The sequence below is a fragment of the Notothenia rossii genome (assembly GCF_949606895.1).
Source record: "Notothenia rossii genome assembly, chromosome: 4".
In the NCBI taxonomy this organism is placed as follows: domain Eukaryota; kingdom Metazoa; phylum Chordata; class Actinopteri; order Perciformes; family Nototheniidae; genus Notothenia; species Notothenia rossii.
The window spans coordinates 4,574,799-4,599,798 of NC_136902.1; the positions used below are offsets into that span (position 1 = coordinate 4,574,799).

Genomic DNA, 25,000 nt, shown 5'->3' on the forward strand with positions numbered 1-25,000 from the left:
AATGAATGATCGACCTGATTCTTTTATGTCGTCCTGACCGTCATTTGATCACAGCAGCAGAGAAGCCAGTATGACTATTTACTCTGCAAGTCTAAAAGGGCTGGATATAAAATATAAAATGTGTCCAAGAGACGACAGTCAGTTTGTTCGAGTTACATCGCCGTCTATCTTAAGTCAGTTTATTGATCTGTACTTATCACCCTTCTCTGTGATGACCCCTGTTTAAAGTCCAGACATAAAATATATTAATAACTGATCTGTTCCAGGTGAAGTCAACGTTTTAACGAGGTGATATTGTACCCTATATATTGCATAATGTATTCCTGAGAATGATAATAAAACGGTTGGAAGGTCAGAGTTTGAATCGAAGTGCAGAGTCATGTTTGGCACAGGTGAGCTATCTATTCCTGTACCTGGGTTCTGGTACAGTATGTGGGCCAGGTGAGCTAAGCTAAGTTAGCATTTGCAAGTTAGTGCTTGGCTGCAGTCGCTGAGGGTTTTGGCAGACAAACAGAGAGCTGGAAGACTTGTATTTTCTTGTGTTTGTGAAGTTTTTTCCCATCATTTTTATGAATAATTGAGAGTTTGGAGGTTAGAAATATGCATATTTTGATCCTCCAATATCAGGATTTTCAGCTTTTTACTCATTTGGTATCATTTGAACCTGAACATCATAGTCTTTCCCTAACAGGATACATGTGTTAACCAAATACTATAGACCAGGGGGGTCAAACTCAAATACACAGTGGGCCAAAATAAAAAAAATGGGTACTAGTCGAGGGCCGGACTGGTTTAATGTTTATTGCAGAACTTATTGAAATGAACTTATTGCACATATTAAACCTGGAACTAACAAAGCTTCAATGATTGCCTATAAAAACAACATTAAATAATCAGCTGCATTCATTTCTTATGGCTCTATCTGCAGCTTCTCCAGAGTCATTTCTTATGATTACATTTTCCTACAGGCCAACAACAGCTTCAACAAAACTATTTCCCTCAAAGAGAAACCAAACATGCCCTGTTGTCGTGAGAGAGAAAGTGCAGAAGGAAACATCCATTAAACTCAGTGTGCTGCTCTGTGATGCTAGCTCAGATACTTGGCATCTCATCTTGGGTGCAAGGTCATCAATGTTTGGGCTCAGGCTCTGAGCTGAGGAGACCCTCAGGATGGATTGAAGGTGTAATATACCGGCGGGCCAGATCTAATATTAATTAGAAATGATCCTGCGGGCCGAAATTAAATCCACCAAGGGCCTGATTTGGCCCCCGGGCCTTGAGTTGTGCTATAGAATATACTATAAATATTTGATTATCAGTTGCAGTGCTCGTTCTATCTATAGCTTCTGTCTTTGCAAATCACCTTTCTTTCTCAATTATTCCTTTTATTTCAAATTTGAAGAACAAGATCAAATGCGCACAACACAAGGACCAGTACGCCTCGAATAGTCAACGCTAATATATAATATATATAAAATCTACTTGCTTAGGAGACCTTTTTGCAAACATTGTTGACCGTTCCTTTAAATCGGCATGCAAGTCATCAGAGAATTTAAAGAGAACAGTTTTATTCGTCCAGTTAATTTCCTTTAAATCATGGGACACATGTAGTTCTCGTATATCTGACGAATAAATCTTTGTACCTTAATTAAGGCTCTTTGTGTCTTCCGTGTGTTGGCAGCAGATCAGATGGAGGCGAGCCAAATGTGTTACAGTTCAGGAAACAAACTGAGCTCAGCTCCATCACTGCTGATAAAACATTTACTGAAAGAAAGTCTAAAGAGGTCTTATTATGTTTTTGGGGGGTTTCCCTCTCCTGTAGTGTGTTATATGTTTTAGTGCATGTAAATGGGCTGCAGAGGCTAAAATCCCAAAAATATATTTTTGTTAAACAAGATTCAAGGCTTTGTTTTCAAGTGCACATTAGCTACAGTGCAGACATGGCAATGAAAAACGTAAGTCCCAGGCTCCTCCAACAATGCAACATGAATATGTATAGGACATAGAACAAATAAAACCAATACAAATAGTTCAGAAATCACAGAATATAAATAAAACAATGCAAGAGAATGCTGCAAGTAAATACAAATAAAATATAAATATTGCAAGAAGAGCCTATAAACACATAAATGCAATATGATACATAGATAAATAAATTGTAATTGCCGAGAGACGTCTGAGGTCACATTCTTGTAGCTGTCCCCGGAAGGTGTGTGCGGGGATTGGAGAGTCGAGCCCGGCATGCTCCAATCCAGATCTTCGGTCACGCCTACCGGGGAAGGGACAGGAAACTGGCATCCAATGGCGTCCGGGCAACGGCACAGCTCATATACATATATAAGACACAGCTGCAAACACTTATCGACAGGTTAATGGGCAGAGAGAAGGCGGCGGCCGTAGCAGATGCAAACAGATGAATGTTATGGAGGTTTTTCACGGAGTTCAGGTGTTTAATAGTCTTATGGCCTGTGGGATGAAACTGTCCCTGAGTCTGGTGGTTTTAGTCAGACGGCAGCAGACAGAACAGTTTGTGGCTTAACTAATGAGCAAATAATAAAATAAAAGTTAAGTGCAGGACGTGTTGCAGAGTACTTCTATCCATTCTTCCTTTAACTTATGATTATTTACTAATGTTTCGCTGTGGTATCTGTTTCTTTCCCTGAGTCTGGTGGTTGTTGTCCTGATGCCAGACGGCAGCAGACAGGTCAGTTTGTTATTGGGGTGATGGGGGTCTTTTATAACCCTGAGGGCTTTCTTCCTGAGCCGCTGGGAGTAGAGATCCTCCATGCCGTTTTCACCACCTTTTTTATTTATTTTATTACTGCACATATTTTATTTTAATGTAAATACTGCTATATTTTACTTAATTGTTTTAAATATTGTTTTATGTTATTATAGTTTTTCTTAAAATAGTTTTCTCTCTATGTTTTTATTTTTTGTTTTTTATGTACGCACCAAGACACCAAGTCAAATTCCTCGTACGTGTCAACCTACTGGTGATAACCCTGATTCTGATTCTGATGCAGCCGGTCAGGGTCCTCTCTCTGGTGCAACAAACCTTTGGCAGAAAATGTGCATGAAAATAAATCCAATATCAGCTTATCTTAAAAAATATCTGCACTGTTTGTTCTTTGATTAACTTAATAACAACTTATTGCAAATACAAAGCGCACCACGACCTAATTTTGGCCGTTTATCTGATGCTATTACAAGCTTAGCGCTACAGCTGATAGCAAAATGATAACAAGATAAAAAAATATGATAAATACTTTTAAAATAAAAGGTGTTGCTGAGGTCTTTGCAGAGTGTTATTAGCTCGTCATCAGTCCCTCGGCCCTGCTGTGCTTAGCCTAATGACTTACTGCGGATTAGCCAGCTTAGCTAGCTAACTGTAGCGTTGCAGCTTAGTGCGCTAACTGCAGCCGCGGAAATTATTCCCGTCTATTTCTGCCCCCGTCTCACTTTCAGCTCTGAACTAACATGTCACCCAACATGTGGCTCAGTAGATAAAGATGATCTAACTAAACCTGACATTCTCAACTTTGATTAACCCTCCTATTGTCTTCGTGTTCCCCCCTCTTACTTTGGTGTTCGCGGTCAAATTTGACCGGTCCTGTTTTAACTGCTATTACATTAACACAAAAACCATTAATCATCACTACATTTAATTTAACACCCTTTAAAACTCTACATGTTGTATCACACTACTGGTATACATGAAGAACTGCAGTCAATATACAAAGAACAGACACTGAACATTAGTGATGGGTCGTTTCGCGAACGATTCGTTCTTTTTGAACAAATCTTTTAAGTGATCGAGATGAACTGATTCCTCCCACAAAACGATTTGTTTATTTGAGTCGCCGCCTTCCGCCAAAAGCTAAAGAGAAGCTGTTCGCGAACGACGAACTTAAAGAACTGGCGGAAACAGTTCAGAACTGTTCTTTTATCCCTTTCTTTCAAGAGGAGGGTCCCGTTAGGGCCCCTCTAAAATACTGGATGTTCCATCTACACAGAGTTGGACTCAGTTAGACAACTACCACAAATACAATGAAGTATCGTTCGCGAACGTGCAAATCACCAGAAGTCGTTCGCGAACCTTTTGATTCAGATCACTTTAAAGATTCGTTCACTGATTCGTTCACCAGTTCGCAAACCAGTGAACGAATCTTTAAAGTGAACTGAATCAAAAGATTCGTGTCTCCGAAGGGATTCGAAATTCCCATCACTGCTGAACATGTATTGCGTGTGCCAGGTATGATTCACATGGGGGGATTGGGCACATAGGGGGGGCGGACACATCTAGAGTGTGTGTGTGTGTGTGTGTGTGTGTGTGTGTGTGTGTGTGTGTGTGTGTGTTTTATCTGATCCGGATGGTTACTTCCTTTTCTTTATGGCGGTCATTTTTGACCGGTGTTACAAAGTTGACCAAAAAAAAATCCAAAATTCAATGAAAGTGGTGATCAGCAATTGTTGTCATATTGTTGATGTGCAAATGTCATTAAATATGACAAGTTCCTTTCTCTCTGCTGATATCTGTTAGTTTATCCGTTTCTACTTCTTACTGCATTTAGAGAGCCCTTTGTTGTACCTGAATATAATATACATAATGATCTTCTGATTCAGATTTTTAGATGTAATCTCTATCTAAATAATGGAGAAAAAAAAGATTTAGTGCAGTAGGCAGGAGAGTTTATCAGTATTTGCAGAGAAAATGTCGTTTTTTTAACGATTAACGCCAACAAATACTGAATGAAGCATGTACCGGTAGTTAGATAAAAACCTGTTCTTTTTTTAAACAAATGTTGACTTTTGGAGTGGGTTACATTCGGGGTTATTGGATTACGCTAGTCTGAAACAATACTAAGAAACCACCACTGGATTTAAATCAACAAATAATATTATACTATTAATATTAGTTTGACCTGACCTTAAACCCGAACGAAGACACATTCAGTACATTCATCTATCTTTTAAGAGACTTTGCACTGTCTCTGGGCTTCAGAGAAGAATTTTTTTAACTAAATGGGATTTTAATTAATTATAACAATAACAGAATTGGTTAGTTAATTTGTGTTTGAGTGCAGGACGTGTTACGGAGTATTTCTACCTTGTCGTGTCATTACTAATGTTTTGCTGTAGCACCTTTTACTAGTGTGTGTGTGTGTGCGCACGTTTGTGTGTGTGTGTGTGTGTGTGCGCGCGCGTTTGTGTGTGTGTGTGCGCACGTTTGTGTGTGTGTGCGCGCGTGTGTGTGTGCGCGCGTTTGTGTGAGTTATAAGGCAATAGTACAGTGTAATCCCATCATCACTGAGTTAATGACGAGCTAACTGCATTACACCACTTAGCCCTCAGTGTGTGTGTGTGTGTGTGTGTGTGTGTGTGTGTGTGTGTGTGTGTGTGTGTGTGTGTGTGTGTGTGTGTGTGTGTGTGTGTGTGTGTGTGTGTGTGTGTGTGTGTGTGTGTGTGTGTGTGTGTGTGTGTGTGTGTGTGTGTGTAGGGGATTTTTATTGAGCTGCTGTAATGGACGTCCCCCGCCACACACACACTCTGCAATCTTGAATGAACCGGCAGCTGGTGTGTGTTGATGCTAAGCTATGCTAGGCTAACACAAAATAACGGTGTGTATGTAAGTAGAGAAGCATGTTAATGCTAATGCTAACCTTTTTAGCAACTATTTGCTATGTAAAGATTCAGATTGAAATGGAAAAGGGAAATAAAACTGCAATAGAGAATCAACATACAATTTACTTTAAACTAAAAGAAATAAAATCATTTAATAAAATGGTGCAATAAAAATAGTGAAAGTGTCCAATGAAGAAATATTTAAACTATTAACATTTAATTGAATCGGATACAAATGAATGTAAAAATAAATACTGTACAGTAGAATAACACATCTTAATAATGTGAATTTCAACACATGCAAAAAGATTAAATGTAGTGGATTCAGCATTAGCATCGAGACATCTTGACATCCCTCTTTTTGTGACATGTTCTTCTGCAATAGTAAAATGGGTGGAAACAAGTATTCATTTGAATTTGCTGATTTTCTCAAAATGACGTAAAAGATTGCACAACATTTGAATGGAAATCTATCCTCCGCCTGACTAGCAGGAGAAGGGAGTAGAGTGCGGGACACTTCCTTTTTCCATCTCACTAAAAGCCAGTGTTTGGATCGAAAAGGAGAGATTTAAATGAATTAAATAAAAAAATGTAAAAAGGGTTTTATGAGAAAGCTTTTTTGTCTGTATAGCAGAGCTTAATATGACCTTCAATATATATTTTAGGGTAAATGTGACCGACTTTGTGGTCTGTGATGTATTGAACTGGGGTCATACTACTGACAAAAATTACAAATAATCTCCCTCTCCCCCCTCTCTCTCTCTTTTCTCTCCCTCCCTCGTTGTATAATAGCTCAGTGTGTAATGGCAGCTGCTGTTATGTAACTCCTGGCTCACATCAACCCTCTCTCTCCCCCTCTCTCCTCCCTCCCAGTATCATTCCAGTTTGATTCCATTCATTCCAGGTCCTGGTGTAACTGTGACCCAGTTACCCCCTGTTGTGTGTGTGTGTGTGTGTGTGTGTGTGTGTGTGTGTGTGTGTGTGTGTGTGTGTGTGTGTGTGTGTGTGTGTGTGTGTGTGTGTGTGTGTGTGTGTGTGTGTGTGTGTGTGTGTGTGTGTGTGTGTGTGTGTGTGTGTGTGTGTGTGTGTGTGTGTATATATGTTTGTGCGTTGGTTTGTGTGTGAACCCTCCATCACACCAATTAAAATACCAAAGAGAGAGAGAGAGGAGAGAGAGAGAAAGAGAGAGAGAGAATGAATTCCTAATTGTTCATTCATGTCTCTTGCAACAGTTCAGAGTAAAGGAGAGGAAGCCTTTTTTAATTCATTCATTTAATTCATTCATTAATTTAAAGGGTCAGATTCTGCTGATAGTGAGATGAAGTCATGTGACCGTGCTGTAGTTCCTTTATAGCCCAACATTAGCCACCTTTAGCTTAGCGGTGGTGACGTGAAGTCATGTGACCGTGCTGTAGTTTCTTTATAGCCCAACATTAGCTTTTTACCTCAGGAGATTGCATTTACGCCTGAAGCATCGTCAAGTGGTGTTAATATGTGGAGATTATCCTCCTGAACAAAATGTGTAAGCATCATAAACTTGTGTTTGCCAAAGAGCTTATTTTTTGCAAAATGATATAATCTAATAGAAAGATCCCTTGGCGTTTTCTAGATGAACCCTTGCGATGCTTACTTCTAGGTGGGCCTACAACAATACATCATCACTGACTGAACTACTCTATACTTTCAAGTCTGCTCTTGGCTTCATATATGATGTTGAAACTCCTTTTATTAACATGAAATGATCCTTTTCTCCTGCAGGCGTCTTCCTGATCCCCTACATGCTGATCGTGTTTGTCGGAGGAATCCCGGTCTTCTTCCTGGAGATCGCTCTGGGACAGTTCATGAAAGCTGGCAGTATCAACGTCTGGAACATCGCTCCACTCTTTAAAGGTGCAGTACGCCACAAACGTTTTATTTTAAAACCACAAAACTTTGAGTCTGTACTGTAGCATCTTTACAAATACAATGAAACTTGGAAGATTACCTCAAAAACTTGACAACATTTCACACAGTAGGGAGAATTTAAGAATGGATTGAGTTCGATAATGAATTAATGAATTGTGCATCACTTGCAGCTAATATTTATATTCTGCACTTTCTTTTTGAATCACGATTAATTGTGCAGCCCTGCTATCTGCCCAGACTCTCAACAGATATTGTGCAATTGATATTTCAGCAGAAACACGGCCATAAACAAGCGTAAATCAACACATTTTACAAGTGGTCCCAGTAAAGTGTGCACACTTTCTTCAGGGAACAAATAAAAAGCGGCATTGACTTCTTTCAAATAAAAACCATTGACTTCCCTGTTTGAGGTCATGTTGCCTTGACTACAGGTATACATTTGTGGACACAGTAATCAGGTGAAGGTCAGTCTGCAAACACACATTTCTATCTAAGTTTATCTGAAGTTGATTATCTGTGATATGCTGCTGTATACGTGCTTGCAGACACGGCTGGAAAATTACCAGGGAAATACACACACACACACACACACACACACACACACACACACACACACACACACACACACACACACACACACACACACACACACACACACACACACACACACACACACACACACACACACACACACACACACACACACACACACACACACACACACACACACACACACACACACCTTCTTTCATGCCGCCCAATTCCTTTACATCTCTGGTAGTGTTACACACACAGTGATTATCAGATGCTGGATCTTTACAGGTGACCACATGACTGTTAATGACATGTGTTTTAGTGTGTTAGTCAGTGTGTGTGTGTGTGTGTGTGTACTACACAGACCACCTTCTTCTGACCTTTAAACTTCAGGTGGTGTTGACACAGCTCCGCCTTCCCATTCATACAGCCCGACTTATAAGGAAACAACACCAACAGTCAACACCCCGATGATTGATCTGCTCTGAGAGTATTTAAGGCGAAATTAGTTTTACCTGATTGTGTCACTAGAAAAACATCATCATCCATAAAGGGAAATATAAATATATCCACTCCAAAATGGAATGGGTTTTTCCTTGGCGAATGATACACCCGTTCACCAAGTATAACTAAAATCCGGCCAGTAGTTCTACTTTAATCCTGCCTAACGGACAACAAACAAAGCTAAAAACACGACTTCTGTGCACACGTCACGTCTGACGAGTCAACGTGGATTAAATTGAAATCCTCCATTTGTATATCCCAAAGCTTGTGTTGCCTGGTTAGTTCCTGACCCCTCTTCTCATGTCCTCCTCAGGTCTGGGTTATGCCTCCATGGTGATAGTGTTTTTCAGCAACACCTACTACATCATGGTGTTGGCCTGGGCCTTCTACTACCTGATCAAGTCCTTTAACTCCACCCTCCCTTGGTCCACCTGCGACAACGAATGGAACACGCCCAACTGCATCGAGATCTTCCGCCACCAGGACTGCATAAACGGCTCGCTGGCCAACGATACTATCAACGGAAACATGACCTGCGCCGAACTCGCCAATGCACGGTCGCCCATCATCGAATTCTGGGAGTGAGTTCTGTTTAATTTACCTTTTTGGGTTTTGGTGAACAAGTAAGCGTGGGTTGAACTGAAACTGTTGGTGTGAACAGGCCCGTACCCAGGATTTCGTAAATACCGAGGTCCAAAACATGCTAGGGGAGCTCGGGGGCAGGTCCCCCCCAAATAATGTGTGCACACAAAAGCATTTAACTCTGGGCTCAGCAGGTCAGAAACTAAAGAGGGGCTTCCACATGTGGCAGACCAGGTGTTGCTGCAGGATTTGGCACCCCCACTATAACTTCATCCAGGGTGGTCGTACTGTCACCAACATCCCACTGGTGTTTGCTGTCCCCCCTGTAGTGTGTGCACACAAAAGCATTTTACTCTGGGCTCAGCATTTATTCATATATATATATTTTAAATTATTCTTTGCCTTTCAAAAGCATTACATCATTATTTACACAAAACATAAATAACTTAATGAAAAGTATTTATTTCACCTTCCCTTATTATACATCCATGGGTACAAGTCCGGACTGCGGCTGCTTGTTGATAAATTGATGTCGTCTTCTTCTGTTTGCTTTAATGTAGGCTACTTAGTTGTGTAGCGCCCCCACTGCCAGTAAATGGAAGTACTACAAAGAACCCTGTTAATTATGTGCAGTTATTTCACAAGTTTTATTATATACACCTCGAAACAATTACTGAGGTCCGGACCTTGGTGACCTCAATGGTATGTACAGCCATGGGTGTGATTAGTACTGATTCATTTGGGGTTTTATCTTGGTTCTCGGTTGGTAGGCCTTTGGGTTTCCAGGCCTTTGTTGTCTTGGGGTTGTTGAATAATTATTTACTTTAGGTTCTGGTTAGAGGGTTTTTGAGTTGAAGTATGCTTTTGGGGAACAAGTAAGCTTGGGTGAGTTTGGTTTGGACTGGAACTGGTATTTTAATTAGTCCCGATTCATTTGGGGTTTCGTCTGGGTCTTTGGGTTTCGGTTAATGGGGCTTTGTCAGTCAAAGTCAAAGTCAACTTTATTGTCAATCTTTCAGTTTGTGTGTACAGACAGAGAGATCGAAATACCGATTCCTGTTTAAGTTCTGGTTAGTGGGTTTTTGCGTTGAGGAATGTTAAAGAATTCGTTTTCTTTGGGATCCTGTTATTGGTTCCATGTCTTCTTCAGGGATGACAACGAATTGTTTTCTTTAGGTTCTGGTAAGTGGGTCTTTGTTGTCTTGGGTTGGTTGAATAATCGTTTACTTTAGGTTCTGGTTAGAGGGTTTTTTAGTTGAAGTAAGCTTTTGGGGAACAAGTAAGCTTGGGTGAGTTTGGTTTGGACTGGAACTGGTATTTTAATTAGTCCTGATTCATTTGGGGTTTCATCTGGGTTCTCGGTTGGTACTTTTCATTAAGTTATTTATCACAACGTTTGGAAATAACAAGAACAAAAGGTTATATAAAGCGTAAACATTTGCTAAGATTTGCAGGCTAGTAAAATCCGTCACTCAAAATCCTATTACTTACGAAGTATAACCGTAACCATTTCATTTAAGCGATAATGTTGAAAGTACCAATTTTAGAACATTCATATTATTGAATTATAAATATTGATGACATAATGTAGCTTTTTTTTCTTACAATATTTCCATCAGAGATTTAGTGGGGTAGAAGTATGAAGTAGCATAACATGGAACTATTCAAGTAAAAGTTTATCAAAATTATACTTAAGCACCTGAGTAAATACTAGTACTCAATTCTGTCTATAACTAATGCTGAGCAAACTTCTTTAAAATGGAAAACAAATTTGCAAAATAGGGAACAAGACACTGTTTCCATGAATATTGACTAAAACAGTTTCATCCTCTTTTCCCAAAATGTAAAAATACTTATAACATAGCTGCAGCTTTATTAAAGTTTATATTTTCTTATATAAACATGCAGAGAGTTCAGACTGAAGACGTGACCTTCGTGTTACAGTTGAGTGTTTATCTGTCATTTCTGCAGATTATGTTTTATTGCTGCAGTGGATTAACCTCCTCCTGGTGTAAATCTCTTGATCCCGCCTGAAGCACGGTGCTGTGTTCCCCACTGCTACAAAACCCCAAAAACACCAACACAGCCCACGTGGAAGCAGAGAAGGACATAAGGCCTTGACACACTTACACAAAAGACTTTTATCCGCAGATCCAGAAGGACTGCTATCTTATTAAAGCAGATTTAGAAGGCTTTTGATTGCTATCAATAAAGATTGATTAGATGTGATACAAACTCATAAAGGACTCTAAAAGGATTAGTGATCAAACTGGTTTCTGACACAGGTCCTGATTTTAAAGGGAAATATGGTTTTATTCTATATTTTCTTTCATTTTCTTTCATGACGACCACTTTCACTTTTAAAGGGGCCCTAATATGCTTTGTTGGATTTTCCCTGGACTGGACCGTGTTCTATAACTTTTAGTGCATGTAAATAGTCTGCAAAGGCTAAAATCACTGTTTCCTCCTCTGTACAACACACTCCGACAACTTTTTGAACATTAAAGCATGGAAACATGTCACAGTAGAGACACTACATACTGATATACACCTGAATATCAGCAGAAGAGGACTCTTTAAAGTAGAGACACTACATACTGATACACACCTGAACATCAGCAGGAGAGGACTCTTTAAAGTAGAGACACTACATACTGATACACACCTGAACATCAGCAGGAGAGGACTCTTTAAAGTAGAGACACTAAATACTGATATACACCTGAACATTGGCAGGAGAGGACTCTTTAAAGTAGAGACACTACATACTGATATACACCTGAACATCAGCAGGAGAGGACTCTTTAAAGTAGAGACACTACATACTGATATACACCTGAACATCAGCAGGAGAGGACTCTTTAAAGTAGAGACACTACATACTGATATACACCTGAACATCAGCAGGAGAGGACTCTTTAAAGTAGAGACACTACATACTGATATACACCTGAACATCAGCAGGAGAGGACTCTTTAAAGTAGAGACACTACATACTGATATACACCTGAATATCAGCAGAAGAGGACTCTTTAAAGTAGAGACACTACATACTGATACACACCTGAACATCAGCAGGAGAGGACTCTTTAAAGTAGAGACACTACATACTGATACACACCTGAACATCAGCAGGAGAGGACTCTTTAAAGTAGAGACACTAAATACTGATATACACCTGAACATTGGCAGGAGAGGACTCTTTAAAGTAGAGACACTACATACTGATATACACCTGAACATCAGCAGGAGAGGACTCTTTAAAGTAGAGACACTACATACTGATATACACCTGAACATCAGCAGGAGAGGACTCTTTAAAGTAGAGACACTACATACTGATATACACCTGAACATCAGCAGGAGAGGACTCTTTAAAGTAGAGACACTACATACTGATATACACCTGAACATCAGCAGGAGAGGACTCTTTAAAGTAGAGGCACTACATACTGATATACACCTGAACATCAGCAGGAGAGGACTCTTTAAAGTAGAGACACTACATACTGATATACATCTGAACATCAGCAGGAGAGGACTCTTTAAAGTAGAGACACTACATACTGATATACACCTGAAGATCAGCAGGAGAGGACTCTTTAAAGTAGAGACACTACATACTGATATACACCTGAACATCAACAGGAGAGGACTCTTTAAAGTAGAGACACTACATACTGATATACACCTGAACATCAGCAGGAGAGGACTCTTTAAAGTAGAGACACTACATACTGATATACACCTGAACATCAGCAGGAGAGGACTCTTTAAAGTAGAGACACTACATACTGATATACACCTGGACATCAGCAGGAGAGGACTCTTTAAAGTAGAGACACAACATACTGATATACACCTGAAGATCAGCAGGAGAGGACTCTTTAAAGTAGAGACACTACATACTGATATACACCTGAACATCAACAGGAGAGGACTCTTTAAAGTAGAGACACTACATACTGATATACACCTGAACATCAGCAGGAGAGGACTCTTTAAAGTAGAGACACTACATACTGATATACACCTGAACATCAGCAGGAGAGGACTCTTTAAAGTAGAGACACTACATACTGATATACACCTGGACATCAGCAGGAGAGGACTCTTTAAAGTAGAGACACAACATACTGATATACACCTGAACATCAGCATGATATGTCTCCTTTAAATAAACAGAGCGCTGCTTTCATTTCCATGTTGTGCTACAATCCTGCTTTTTTACGTATAAGGGGATGAACCATATTTCAATAAACTGACATTTGATGTTTATGAATGGTGATGACAATGCCATCTACTTAACAAGACGGGCAGGGATGTAAACAAAAATAAAAGAACATAAATAAAATAAACAATACTTTGTTTGAGACATACCGTATATACTTTGGACTCCCACTTGCACACGGACATGTCTAAATATGTATTAATATTCAACATTATCTCGTTTATCATTTCCTATGTTTCTTATTTACACTGTTACTACTGTTGAACTCTTACCTCTCCTCTCCTGTGCTTCACTTTCATGCGTTTGTTGACACCTGGATTTCCCGATTGGGATCAATAAAGGGTTTTCTTATCTTATCTTATCTGTGATGTTAACCTTTCGTTTCTGTCTGCGCAGGAACAAGGTGTTGAACATCTCCTCTGGTCTGGGGGAAACTGGAGAGTTTAACTGGGAGCTGATGTTGTGTCTGATTGCCGTCTGGGTCATGGTTTACTTCTGCGTGTGGAAGGGAGTCAAATCCACTGGGAAGGTACACACACATTTCATCTTTTGCTGACAATGAATTACGTTTATTTATGTATTTTATACTGTTCCTGTCAAATGTAAGATTTCCTGTATTTCTACAAATTCTATTGCAACACGAACATTTATTAGGAAACTTCTAAACTATTTCCTGTCCTCTGAATCACCCCTCACTTCTGCATGCACTATACAACACACATATTTTATATCAAAGTAAATCCTTGGAAATGTAATTTATTCTCCAAATGTATCCCAAGGTTTGTGACCTTTAGGGAGGTTATTCCCAACAAGATATTTAATACAATAATATAAACACATTTTACTATCTTATAAGTAGTATAAATAACAAATAATTTAGTGTTATTAAATAAAGAAAATGTTCAACTTAAAGGGGACCTATCATGCTACAGTAAATGCACTTTTTGATGTCTTGTATACATAAATATGTGTCCCCGGTGTGTCAGGGAACTCACGCAGTCTCAGAAAATAAAACCCATCATCTTTTAAAAAACGGGGTACAACGAGCGGATATAGATTTTCTGCCGATATTACGTAATTTCGGAGGGTGGACCAACAGAGAGTTGCTATTAGAAACAATGCCTGATGTGTTTTGGACGTAATCTCGTCTTTGTTTACATTAGCAAGCCTCGCTAACACTCAGAGCTAACCTGTACTGGAGAGAGCACATGTGTTGAAAAAGCAGGAAATAAAAAAGGAACTCACCTTGTGGTAAACCTGAGAGAGAAATGGCATTTGAGCTCCATACTGTTTTTGTTTTTTTCAAGCTAAGGACCGAGAATCTGCGTTTCTCTAACAGGGCTGGAATAGAGGGGTATGAGGGATTTCTAAAATGCATGATCTGTTTGTATTTTGAGCAAAACACATTATAGACATGTTTTTATATATTTTTACATATCTGAGACCCATAATATATGCCTAAGAATAGCATGATAGGTGGACTTTAAAACAATTCCTGGAAAATGGTAAATGTGTTTTCGTTCAAGCAGAATTAATGAATAAATAAGAAAAAAATATATAATTTTTAGTTTTCAGTTCATTTTTCAAATCTGTTTGGTTAAGCTTTTAGGGTCCCATCTTTGAATTAAATGTGCAAACAAATTATAATAATATGTATATATATAATATTAATAGTTTTAACATATGTTTTTTAGGACTATTAATAAATTACCCTTTAGGGGGTCTAATTTGAGATGAGTCCCCAAAATGTTGGTGTGTTACCGGGTCCCCACAATGTCATTAAAACAAGAATACACCGTGCCAGTTTGTGAAATGAGCAACAGCTGGGTATTACAAAACACAGCTGAATGTCAAGAGGTCACCTGACAGCTGACTGATCTATACAGCTACATCATTTCAATAGCAGAGACAATGTAAACCAAACCACACATCTGCTGTCAGTCTGTCCATGCCTTCTGTTTGATTCAGTTTATTTTAAGGTTTTTATAACTGCCGGTTTTCAGCACATCTGAGGTTCAGAATATAAAATACTTTAGTGTCTTGTGTTTTGCTTATTGTCTTACCTTTCCATAAAAACGTTGGTTTATTCTTAAAAAAAAGATATGTTACCTAAAAAATCCAACCATCAAATGAGTGTAAAGGAAAGAGACAGAAAAGCTGTGATTCACTGAGTGTGTGTGTGTGTGTGTGTGTGTGTGTGTGTGTGTGTTTCATTGGCTCATGACGATGACCATCGTACACACTGCTGTCACATGGCAGGACTAAGTGTTGCCCTGACTACGGGAGGGGGTGGGGCTCAGTGAGGTGGCGCTCTGTGATTGGTCGTCCTGAGGGAGGGCAGCCTGACTGCAGTGGGACGTGACTGAGAGTCACACACTCAGAAATACCTGCTACTGTATAAATACACTGCACTGTGTGTGTGTGTGTGTGTGTGTGTGTGTGTGTGTGTGTGTGTGTGTGTGTGTGTGTGTGTGTGTGTGTGTGTGTGTGTGTGTGTGTGTGTGTGTGTGTGTGTGTGTGTGTGTGTGTGTGTGTGTGTGTGTGTGTGTGTGTGTGTGTGTTTCTGGTCTCAATACAAACCAAACAGAGTTCACACGGCTCTCAGTACCAACAGAAACAGTTTATTGTTGACGGTCAGCAGGAGGCTGAAAGATGAGTGTTGGAGAGACAGAGGGGTGAGAGACAGCAGGGGAGAGAGAGGGGAGAGAGAGAGAGACAGACAGAGGGGCGAAAGACAGCAGCGGAGACAGAGGGGCGAGAGAGAGAGACAGACAGAGGGGCGAGAGACAGCAGGGGAGACAGAGGGGCGAGAGAGAGAGACAGACAGAGGGGCGAAAGACAGCAGCGGAGACAGAGGGGCGAGAGACAGCAGGGTAGACACAGGGGCGAGAGAGGGGCGAGAGAGAGAGAGAGAGAGAGAGAGAGCATCATTCATAAGCTGCTCCAATAGAGCAATGTCAGCTGGAAAAACAGCTTTAGAATATCTTGTATGACTTTTAAAAGAAAACCTAATCATGTATGTTAAGCGCTTTGAAAACCAGGAAAACCGCTATATAAATTAAATGTATTATTATTATTATTATGTAATTAATTAAAGCTGCATTGAAATATTGTTTTTTGTGTAAAATTTGAAATAAATCCATACTAATAATGATATAAACAATAATAACGAACCTAATTTTACTACAAAGTTGCATTGGCGTATATTGATTTTTTTTTAAAGTGGCCCTATTATGTTTTTTTGTTTCTCTCTGTGACATAACCATCAACTATAAAGAGTGGAAACAATTATTAAAACCGATCAGACATTTAATAAAGCAAAACAATTTTTAAGTTTTTAAATAAAGGAGAGGTGTGCTGCTTTATGATTCCTTTTAAACTCGTTTTTATTTACATTGTAAATACTTTAAAGGTTAGAAACGGATCATTGCAATAATTTTTACGGTTCAACCTCAATGAACTCAACCACCTCAGTGTGTCATTGTGTGTGTGAGGCTGTGTGTGTGCGTGTGTTTTAAACTGAGGGTGTGTGAGATTCGTATAAAAATGTCCTCAGCTGTGAGATGACTGAAACTCGACTCCACCTGGGACCAGACGCTCTCCATGGTGCTGAAACTGCACATTTCTGTGTGTGTGTGTGTGTGTGTGTGTTTGTGTGTGTGTGTGTGTGTGTGTGTGTGTGTGTGTGTGTGTGTGTGTGTGTGTGTGTGTGTGTGTGTGTGTGTGTGTGTGTGTGTGTGTGTGTGTGTGTGTGTCAGTCACAGCAGGTTTCATCTGCTTTTGTTTCCTCACATCAGGTTCATGTTTGCTTTCCTTCTCACGGTTGTTTTATTAAAACCTGATTCTCGCGATGGAGCCTCAATTTTTCTCTTTTCCCCCTCTGGGCCATTGGTGTTGACTTACTGTTAAAGGTTAAAGGTGGGAGAGGAGGGAACAACTGATGATATATAACATTTTATATATGATTTAAGTGTTTATTTTTCCATAATAAAGGGAATTGCAACAATATACATTGACATGTTTTAATGTGAATGAAAACAATTTCTAATTATTATTTAAACATCCGCTGCAACTCTCACTACTTTTAAATCCAGGCTGAAGACTTTTCTTTTTGCCGCTGCTTTTAATTGAACTGTCCAAATCTTAAACCGCACTGTAACTTTTATTTGTGTATTTTTTCTTTTAATGTTTATTTTATTATCTCTGCCTTTTAATGCCATTTTCTTAATGTCTTTCATTATGTAAAGCACTTTGAATTGCCTTGTGTTGAAAGGTGCTATATTAAAGAACTTGCCTTTCTTTGCTATTAAATCAAGATGTTGTGTGTGTGTGTGTGTGTGTGTGTGTGTGTGTGTGTGTGTGTGTGTGTGTGTGTGTGTGTGTGTGTGTGTGTGTGTGTGTGTGTGTGTGTGTGTGTGTGTGTGTGTGTGTGTGTGTGTGTGTGTGTGTGTGTGTGTGTGTGTGTGTGTGTGTGTGTGTGTGTTTCAGATTGTGTACTTCACAGCGACCTTCCCCTACGTCGTCCTCATCATCCTGCTGGTGCGAGGCGTCACACTTCCTGGAGCGTACGACGGCATCATGTTCTACATCAAACCTGATTGGTCCAAACTGTGGGAAGCTCAGGTCAGTGCGGGTGTACTGCTGCCCTGAATCAAGACTCTCAGGGAAAACCTGGTGCCAGAACCAGAACCAAACCAGAGTCTGAGACCACTCATAACTAACTATGGAGAGATATCACCATGTTGTAATGCAGTCCCTATGCATAGTGAGAATTAGACTGTTTTTAATACAGAAATAAGACAAAAACACACCGCCTGGAAAACAATGCAGAGGGAACAAAAACTTAAAATGTGTATTTTTTTTTATTGTAAAATAATAACATCTTAAAGATTGTTGGTACATTTAAATGAATATTAATTGACTTTTGTTTAAAATGTATCTAATTTTTATTATTATTGTTATTTTTTCTTATATTCAAGAGCATGTTAATCTAAATATTATCACTATAAAACATATTATTACTATTACTAAGACGGATGATGATGACAATTATGATTATGATAAAAACTCAGAAATCAAATGAAATAAAGCAGCAGGAAAAGACAAGATAAAAACGACCATGAGCACAAACGCTTTAGGCCCATTAAGAGGCGTCTTTAATTGTGTCTATAATGAGAAGATGAAGAAGGAAATGGAGGAGGACATTAACCTTACACGTTGATAAATAGATTTATGAAATATAGGGTTAATAATAAATAAAACTCTGTCCTGCCCTTGTTCCTATCTGTGTCTTGGTCTCAGTGTTACTCCAGAAGTCTTGAACATATACAAAGTTATACAGTAAAAAGCCCCGATGTTGAGCTGAGCAGTGAATGCCTCACTCTCCTGTGACCTCTGACCTCTGACCTCTCTCCAGGTTTGGATCGACGCCGGCACTCAGATCTTCTTCTCGTACGCCATCGGCCTCGGAGCGCTCACGGCTCTGGGGAGCTACAACCGCTTCAACAACGACTGCTACAAGTACGAGTTTAAGTTTTTAACTCCTTTATCAACCGTTTACTGTGGCTGCGAGGGAGTGCGGTCGTCTTCGAACCAGGTTGTTGGTTCGATTCCCAGCCCGTGCAGCCAACATGTCGATGTATCCTTGGGCAAGATACTTAACCCTGAGTTTGAATGTGTATGAATGTTTGTGAATGTTTGTTCCTAGCTAAGGTGCACTGCTCTGTATGAATGGGTGAATGACTAGGGCTGTACCCAAATATCCGAATATGTGTTCGTCGTGGTACGATTTCGATATTCGTTTTTTTGATTTTTTTCGTTTTTTAATTTATTTATTGAAATCTCCAATATCAACGTAAGAGCTTGTGCCTCTTCGGGGGGTGCTAACACTTAATCATAAACGTTATCGTTTACTTTCTCCGTCTTTATATGTAGATATTACGTTTTCTCTGTTAATCTCCGTTTCGTTGTTTCCATAGCAACAACAACTTCCTGTCAACAGCGCTAACTCTCCTTCAAAATAAAAGCATGTCCATACAAAATAGGAAGCCAAGCTAAATTACACTTAAGACATTATACAACTGCAACGAAAGTAACAAACACAATGCGATATCCTTTTCCAATTTCAAAGAACACAAATTGGGTTACATTAACAAATAACTCTAAAACAACAATACTGTAAAATAACAAAATGAATGCCGTGAATAAAACCGAAATAAGCGGTTGATTACTACGCCTCTCAGATTATTGTAGTGGAGCAAACAGTAGAATATCTACCATTGAGATACTTTGGAGTAGAAGTTGCAACAATGGAAATATTCCAGTAAAGTACAAGTATCTCAAACTTTAACAAGTATCTCAAACTTTAACAAGTATCTCAAACTTTAACTTGATCTCAAACGTTACAGCGTTTGAGTTACAGTAATGTACAATTACATCCCATCACTGAAGATTTCACAATATAATAAATGTTCTGACTGTTTTTTTTAAACTAAGGCTTGAAATGAAAACGCCCTAAGTGAAATAAATCAATAATACTAATATACACCTCATTGATACTACACAGTTGCCTTATGCATAACTGGGAAAATCAACATTAAAACATTTTTGCACCGCCAAAAAATGTTGTACTCCTATCCACTGATTTTAATAATTTTGTACTTTTTTTGTACTTCTTCTTACAATTATTTTGTTATTTTTCAGTTTGAATAACGTGTATAATATCTATGTTTTAAATGTTATTAGTGATTTATTGCCATTCACTTTTCCTTTTTGAGGTGAATTCTAGCTCGACTTCACAATATTGCAAAGCACTATATGAAATGTGCTTTATTGTCCATAATCATATCTTATCCCATCTCGCCTGTCCTGCAGAGATGCGTTTGTTCTGGCGATGATAAATAGCGGGACGAGTTTCTTCGCCGGCTTCGTGGTGTTTTCTATTCTGGGCTTCATGGCTAACGAGCAGGGAGTTCACATCTCACAGGTCGCTGAATCAGGTAAAACACAAAACACCAGCTGTTCCTCTCACACACACACACACACACACACACACACACACACACACACACACACACACACACACACACACACACACACACACACACACACACACACACACACACACACACACACACACACACGTATCAGTAGAGTAAATTGGATTTACTTTTGTTCCTTTTGCAAAGAGGTTAAAATACAAAGATGTCATCACTCTGAAGCAACTGCTGCCATTTACTCACACACACACACACACACACACACACACACACACACACACACACACACACCACACACCACACACCACACACCACACACCACACACCACACACCACACACACACACACACACACACACACACACACACACACACACACACACACACACACACACAGTTTCCTGAATACCTTTAAACCTCAGAGGCTTCCGAACAAAAGCTCTTTCTCTCAGTCGGAGGTTAACGCTCCCACACAGGAGGATCACACTGGAAATATTCAGGCCATTTGGCTGCAATTTGTTATTCTTTATTATATTTCCACACACAACACAATAAAACACTCTGAGAAGCCACAGGGTTATTCAAGGAGCTCCCCTAGGAGAAAAGTGTTTTAAAAGTATTTTAAAAATTTGCCTTTTTTTCCATTTGTGTCTCTTTTTGAGAAACACCAACAGAAACTGACATTGAAATGGTTCAAATCCCAAAGATAAACAACTATTTGGTCAGTTTTTATCCCTGTTATTTGCTGATATAAGTTGATACCTTTTCCGGACCAAAACTATGAGGAGAGCTGCTTCCTGAAAGTCCTGAACATTTTTTTTTTTTTATCATGATTTCGGGGAAATAACGTCCGGCACAATGAGTCCTCTCACTGTGAGGGGTTTGAGTACAGTAGGAACGATTCACAAGTATTAGTCAAACAAAGGATACTGTTCACGTCAGGACTTTCTGTTTGACTCAGTTTCAGCTGTGTGTGTGTGTGTGTGTGTGTGTGTGTGTCTGATGTGTGTGTGTGTGTGTGTGTGTGTGTGTGTGTGTGTGTGTGTGTGTGTGTGTGTGTGTGTGTGTGTGTGTGTGTGTGTTGTTCGCCAACTGTATGTGTATTAATAGCGTTGCAGCACATGACGTGACATCACAAACTCCCTGTTATATTTAGTGACTCCACAGAAGGCCTCGCGCTGCAGAGCTCAAGGATTCACGTTCCTCTCATACATTTATTTATTCTCTCGTCCTTTGTTCATTCATTCTTTACCCTCCATAACGAGAGCTGCCACTGCAGAGGAGTCCTACTTTGAATAAAACGTCTCGTGCGTCAGACTGCTGAGTAAGGCGTGCAGGGAAGCAGTGTTAAATAAAATTGCCTCGTGCACCTCTGACTTATGGCGCTAATGACAGGGATTAAGTGTGTGTGTGTGTGTGTGTGTGTGTGTGTGTGTGTGTGTGTGTGTGTGTGTGTGTGTGTGTGTGTGTGTGTGTGTGTGTGTGTGTGTGTGTGTGTGTGTGTGTGTGTGTGTGTGTGTGTGTGTGTGTGTGTGTGTGTGTGTGTGTGTGTGTGTGTGTGTGTGTGTGTGTGTGTGTGTGTGTGTGTGTGTGTGTGTAAATGGCAGCAGTTGCTTCAGAGTGATGACATCTTTGTATTTGAACCTCTTTGCAAAAGGAACAAAAGTAAATCCAATTTACTCTACTGATACGTTTACATTGGTTTAAAGTATTAGTATGTGTGTGTGTGAGAGAGTGTGTCTGTGTGTGTTTGTGAGGCCCGTTTCCCTTATTTCATGAGAATATTCAGTGGATGTAGTGCTGTCGCAATGCTCCTTTAATATCAGGACTCAGCCGGACAGTTTAAATGTTACATTAAATTCACTTTACGTTTTACACACAGAGTTGCTGATTGGATGATGCACCTGTCAATCAAGACAAACATGTTACATGCAAACGTTTAAAGGGTCAGTCCGCTAAAGCTCAGATATATTTACATGCACACAAATATTTAATTAATGTATATAAAACAGAATAGAACAAAAGAGAATAATTTAAAGAATCATCTGCTTAAAGAAAAAGAACAAGCCAATCACAGATCAGTCTCCACTCCCCCATATTCATAAAGAACGTAGCATGTCACCCAGCGTTGCTCTCATCCGCTCAGTGTTGACTTCCTGTGTGTGTGTGTGTGTGTGTGTATGTGTGTGTGTGTGTTTCAGGTCCAGGTCTGGCCTTCATTGCGTACCCGAAGGCGGTGACTCTGATGCCGGTGGCTCCTCTGTGGGCCGCGCTCTTCTTCTTCATGCTGCTGCTGCTGGGACTCGACAGTCAGGTCAGGAAACAGTCGGAATTCACTTCTTCTACGACATACGCTAAAACTTCATCGGTCAGATCAAGTGTGAAATGTGACTTGCATCACAGCAGCTCCATGTGTCCCCTCTTCTTCCTGTCTCTTCTACATCAACACGTGTCCCCTCTTCTTCATGTCTCCTCTACATCAACATGTGTCCCCTCTTCCTCATGTCTCTTCTACATCAACATGTGTCCCCTCTTCTCCATGTCTCTTCTACATCAACATGTGTCCCCTCTTCCTCATGTCTCTTCTACATCAACATGTGTCCCCTCTTCTCCATGTCTCTTCTACATCAACATGTGTCCCCTCTTCTCCATGTCTCTTCTACATCAGCATGTGTCCCCTCTTCTTCATGTCTCTTCTACATCAACATGTGTCCCCTCTTCTCCATGTCTCTCCTACATCAACATGTGTCCCCTCTTCTTCATGTCTCTTCTACATCAGCATGTGTCCCCTCTTCTTCATGTCTCTTCTACATCAACATGTGTCCCCTCTTCTTCATGTCTCTTCTACATCAACATGTGTCCCCTCTTCTCCATGGCTCTTCTACATCAACATGTGTCCCCTCTTCTTCATGTCTCTTCTACATCAACATGTGTCCCCTCTTCTCCATGTCTCTCCTACATCAACATGTGTCCCCTCTTCTTCATGTCTCTTCTACATCAACATGTGTCCCCTCTTCTCCATGTCTCTCCTACATCAACATGTGTCCCCTCTTCTTCATGTCTCTTCTACATCAACATGTGTCCCCTCTTCTTCATGTCTCTTCTACATCAACATGTGTCCCCTCTTCTTCATGTCTCTTCTACATCAACATGTGTCCCCTCTTCTCCATGTCTCTTCTACATCAACATGTGTCCCCTCTTCTTCATGTCTCTTCTACATCAACATGTGTCCCCTCTTCTTCATGTCTCTTCTACATCAACATGTGTCCCCTCTTCTCCATGTCTCTTCTACATCAACATGTGTCCCCTCTTCTCCATGTCTCTTCTACATCAACATGTGTCCCCTCTGTGGAAAGAGACTCTGAAAGTTTCAGGAACAAAGATTCTCTCTCTTTTTGATCCATTTCTATAAAAACCTGTCTGAAAATGAGCTGATCAGATTTTGGCCACTTTATGATGTCATAACAATGTTTTGTCTTGTGTAACCATTAGCCAATCAGCAACCAAGGTAACCCCCCCCCCCCCCCCCCCCCCTTATCACCTGAATCTCCTCCTAGAGCACCATTGAGTTCTTTGTAACCAAATGTCTCTCAGAGGGGCGTGGGGAGGGGCTCCTTATTTTCATCTAAAGTAACAGACAGAGAATCAGCACTTTGGAAACAGGGCTGAAACAGAGGGGATTATGGGTAATGCTGCAATAATCTGTTTGGTGTTTCAGCCAATCAGAGACAGGCTCTGTATATATCTGAGACCTGTGATATATTGAGGAAAAACAGAATAATAGGGGACCTTTAAGATAAGATAAGAAGTACTTTTTTGATCCCAATTTGGGAAATAAAGCAAGTTATTATATATATATATAAGTATGTGAGGGAAGGAATAGTAAACATTAAACTGAATATATAAAGGTAAGTGTCATGTAGGTTCTCTTATCTCTCTAGATGTGTTGTATTTACCTGTGTCTCTGTGTGTGTCTCCAGTTCGTGGGCGTGGAGGGTTTCGTGACAGGAATCCTGGATCTGTTTCCTGGGAAAAGCCAATTCCGCTACAAAAGGGAAATCTCTGTGGCCGTGTGCTGCCTGCTGTGCTTCATCATCGATCTCTCCATGGTGACACAGGTACAGAACAACCCTCTGGTTCTACGGATATGCAAAAAAAACTATTAGTCTTTTTCATTTAGAAGTAGTAGCAAGAAAAGTAAATACAGAGATTTGAAGTTATGACTGAACTTGCCGAAAAGAAAGGTGATTAATTTGGTATATTTGTCATAAATCATAATCAAAATATTTGTTTATCATTTATTTTCTAAGGAACTTGGGTTTTGCTTCATATTGGAATGAAATAGATAAAAGATAAATAATTTAAGAAAAAAAGTATATGAACTAAGAAGTTAAATTTAAAGATTGCATTAACAAGATAATATTAAATATGTATATAAACATGAGAAGTACAATGTTAAATGTGCACATTGAATTGCAACTACGACATTAAAGGTCACCTATCATGCTATTTGTAGGAAACAGCATAGGTCTCAGATAATTAAAAAATCTATAAAAAACATTTCTATGAAGTGTTTTGCTCAAAATACCAAACAGATCACCCATTCAAGCCATGCCTCATAT

The 25,000-nt window shown here is 39.7% G+C and overlaps 1 protein-coding gene across 4 annotated transcripts in view; it reads left to right on the forward strand.

The window, feature by feature from the left end:
- The window catches only part of slc6a8 (solute carrier family 6 member 8), a 47,750-nt gene that overhangs the window by 9,868 nt on the left and 12,882 nt on the right, over positions 1 to 25,000 (forward strand). For all 4 annotated transcript variants that reach the window (XM_079676712.1, XM_079676709.1, XM_079676710.1 and 1 more), the window contains 8 exons: positions 7,384 to 7,515; positions 8,882 to 9,149; positions 13,778 to 13,910; positions 17,870 to 18,004; positions 18,798 to 18,901; positions 20,255 to 20,379; positions 22,580 to 22,692; positions 24,359 to 24,496. In XM_079676712.1, coding sequence (XP_079532838.1) covers positions 7,384 to 7,515; positions 8,882 to 9,149; positions 13,778 to 13,910; positions 17,870 to 18,004; positions 18,798 to 18,901; positions 20,255 to 20,379; positions 22,580 to 22,692; positions 24,359 to 24,496 — 1,148 coding nt within the window. The remainder of the gene's footprint in view (positions 1 to 7,383; positions 7,516 to 8,881; positions 9,150 to 13,777; positions 13,911 to 17,869; positions 18,005 to 18,797; positions 18,902 to 20,254; positions 20,380 to 22,579; positions 22,693 to 24,358; positions 24,497 to 25,000) is intronic.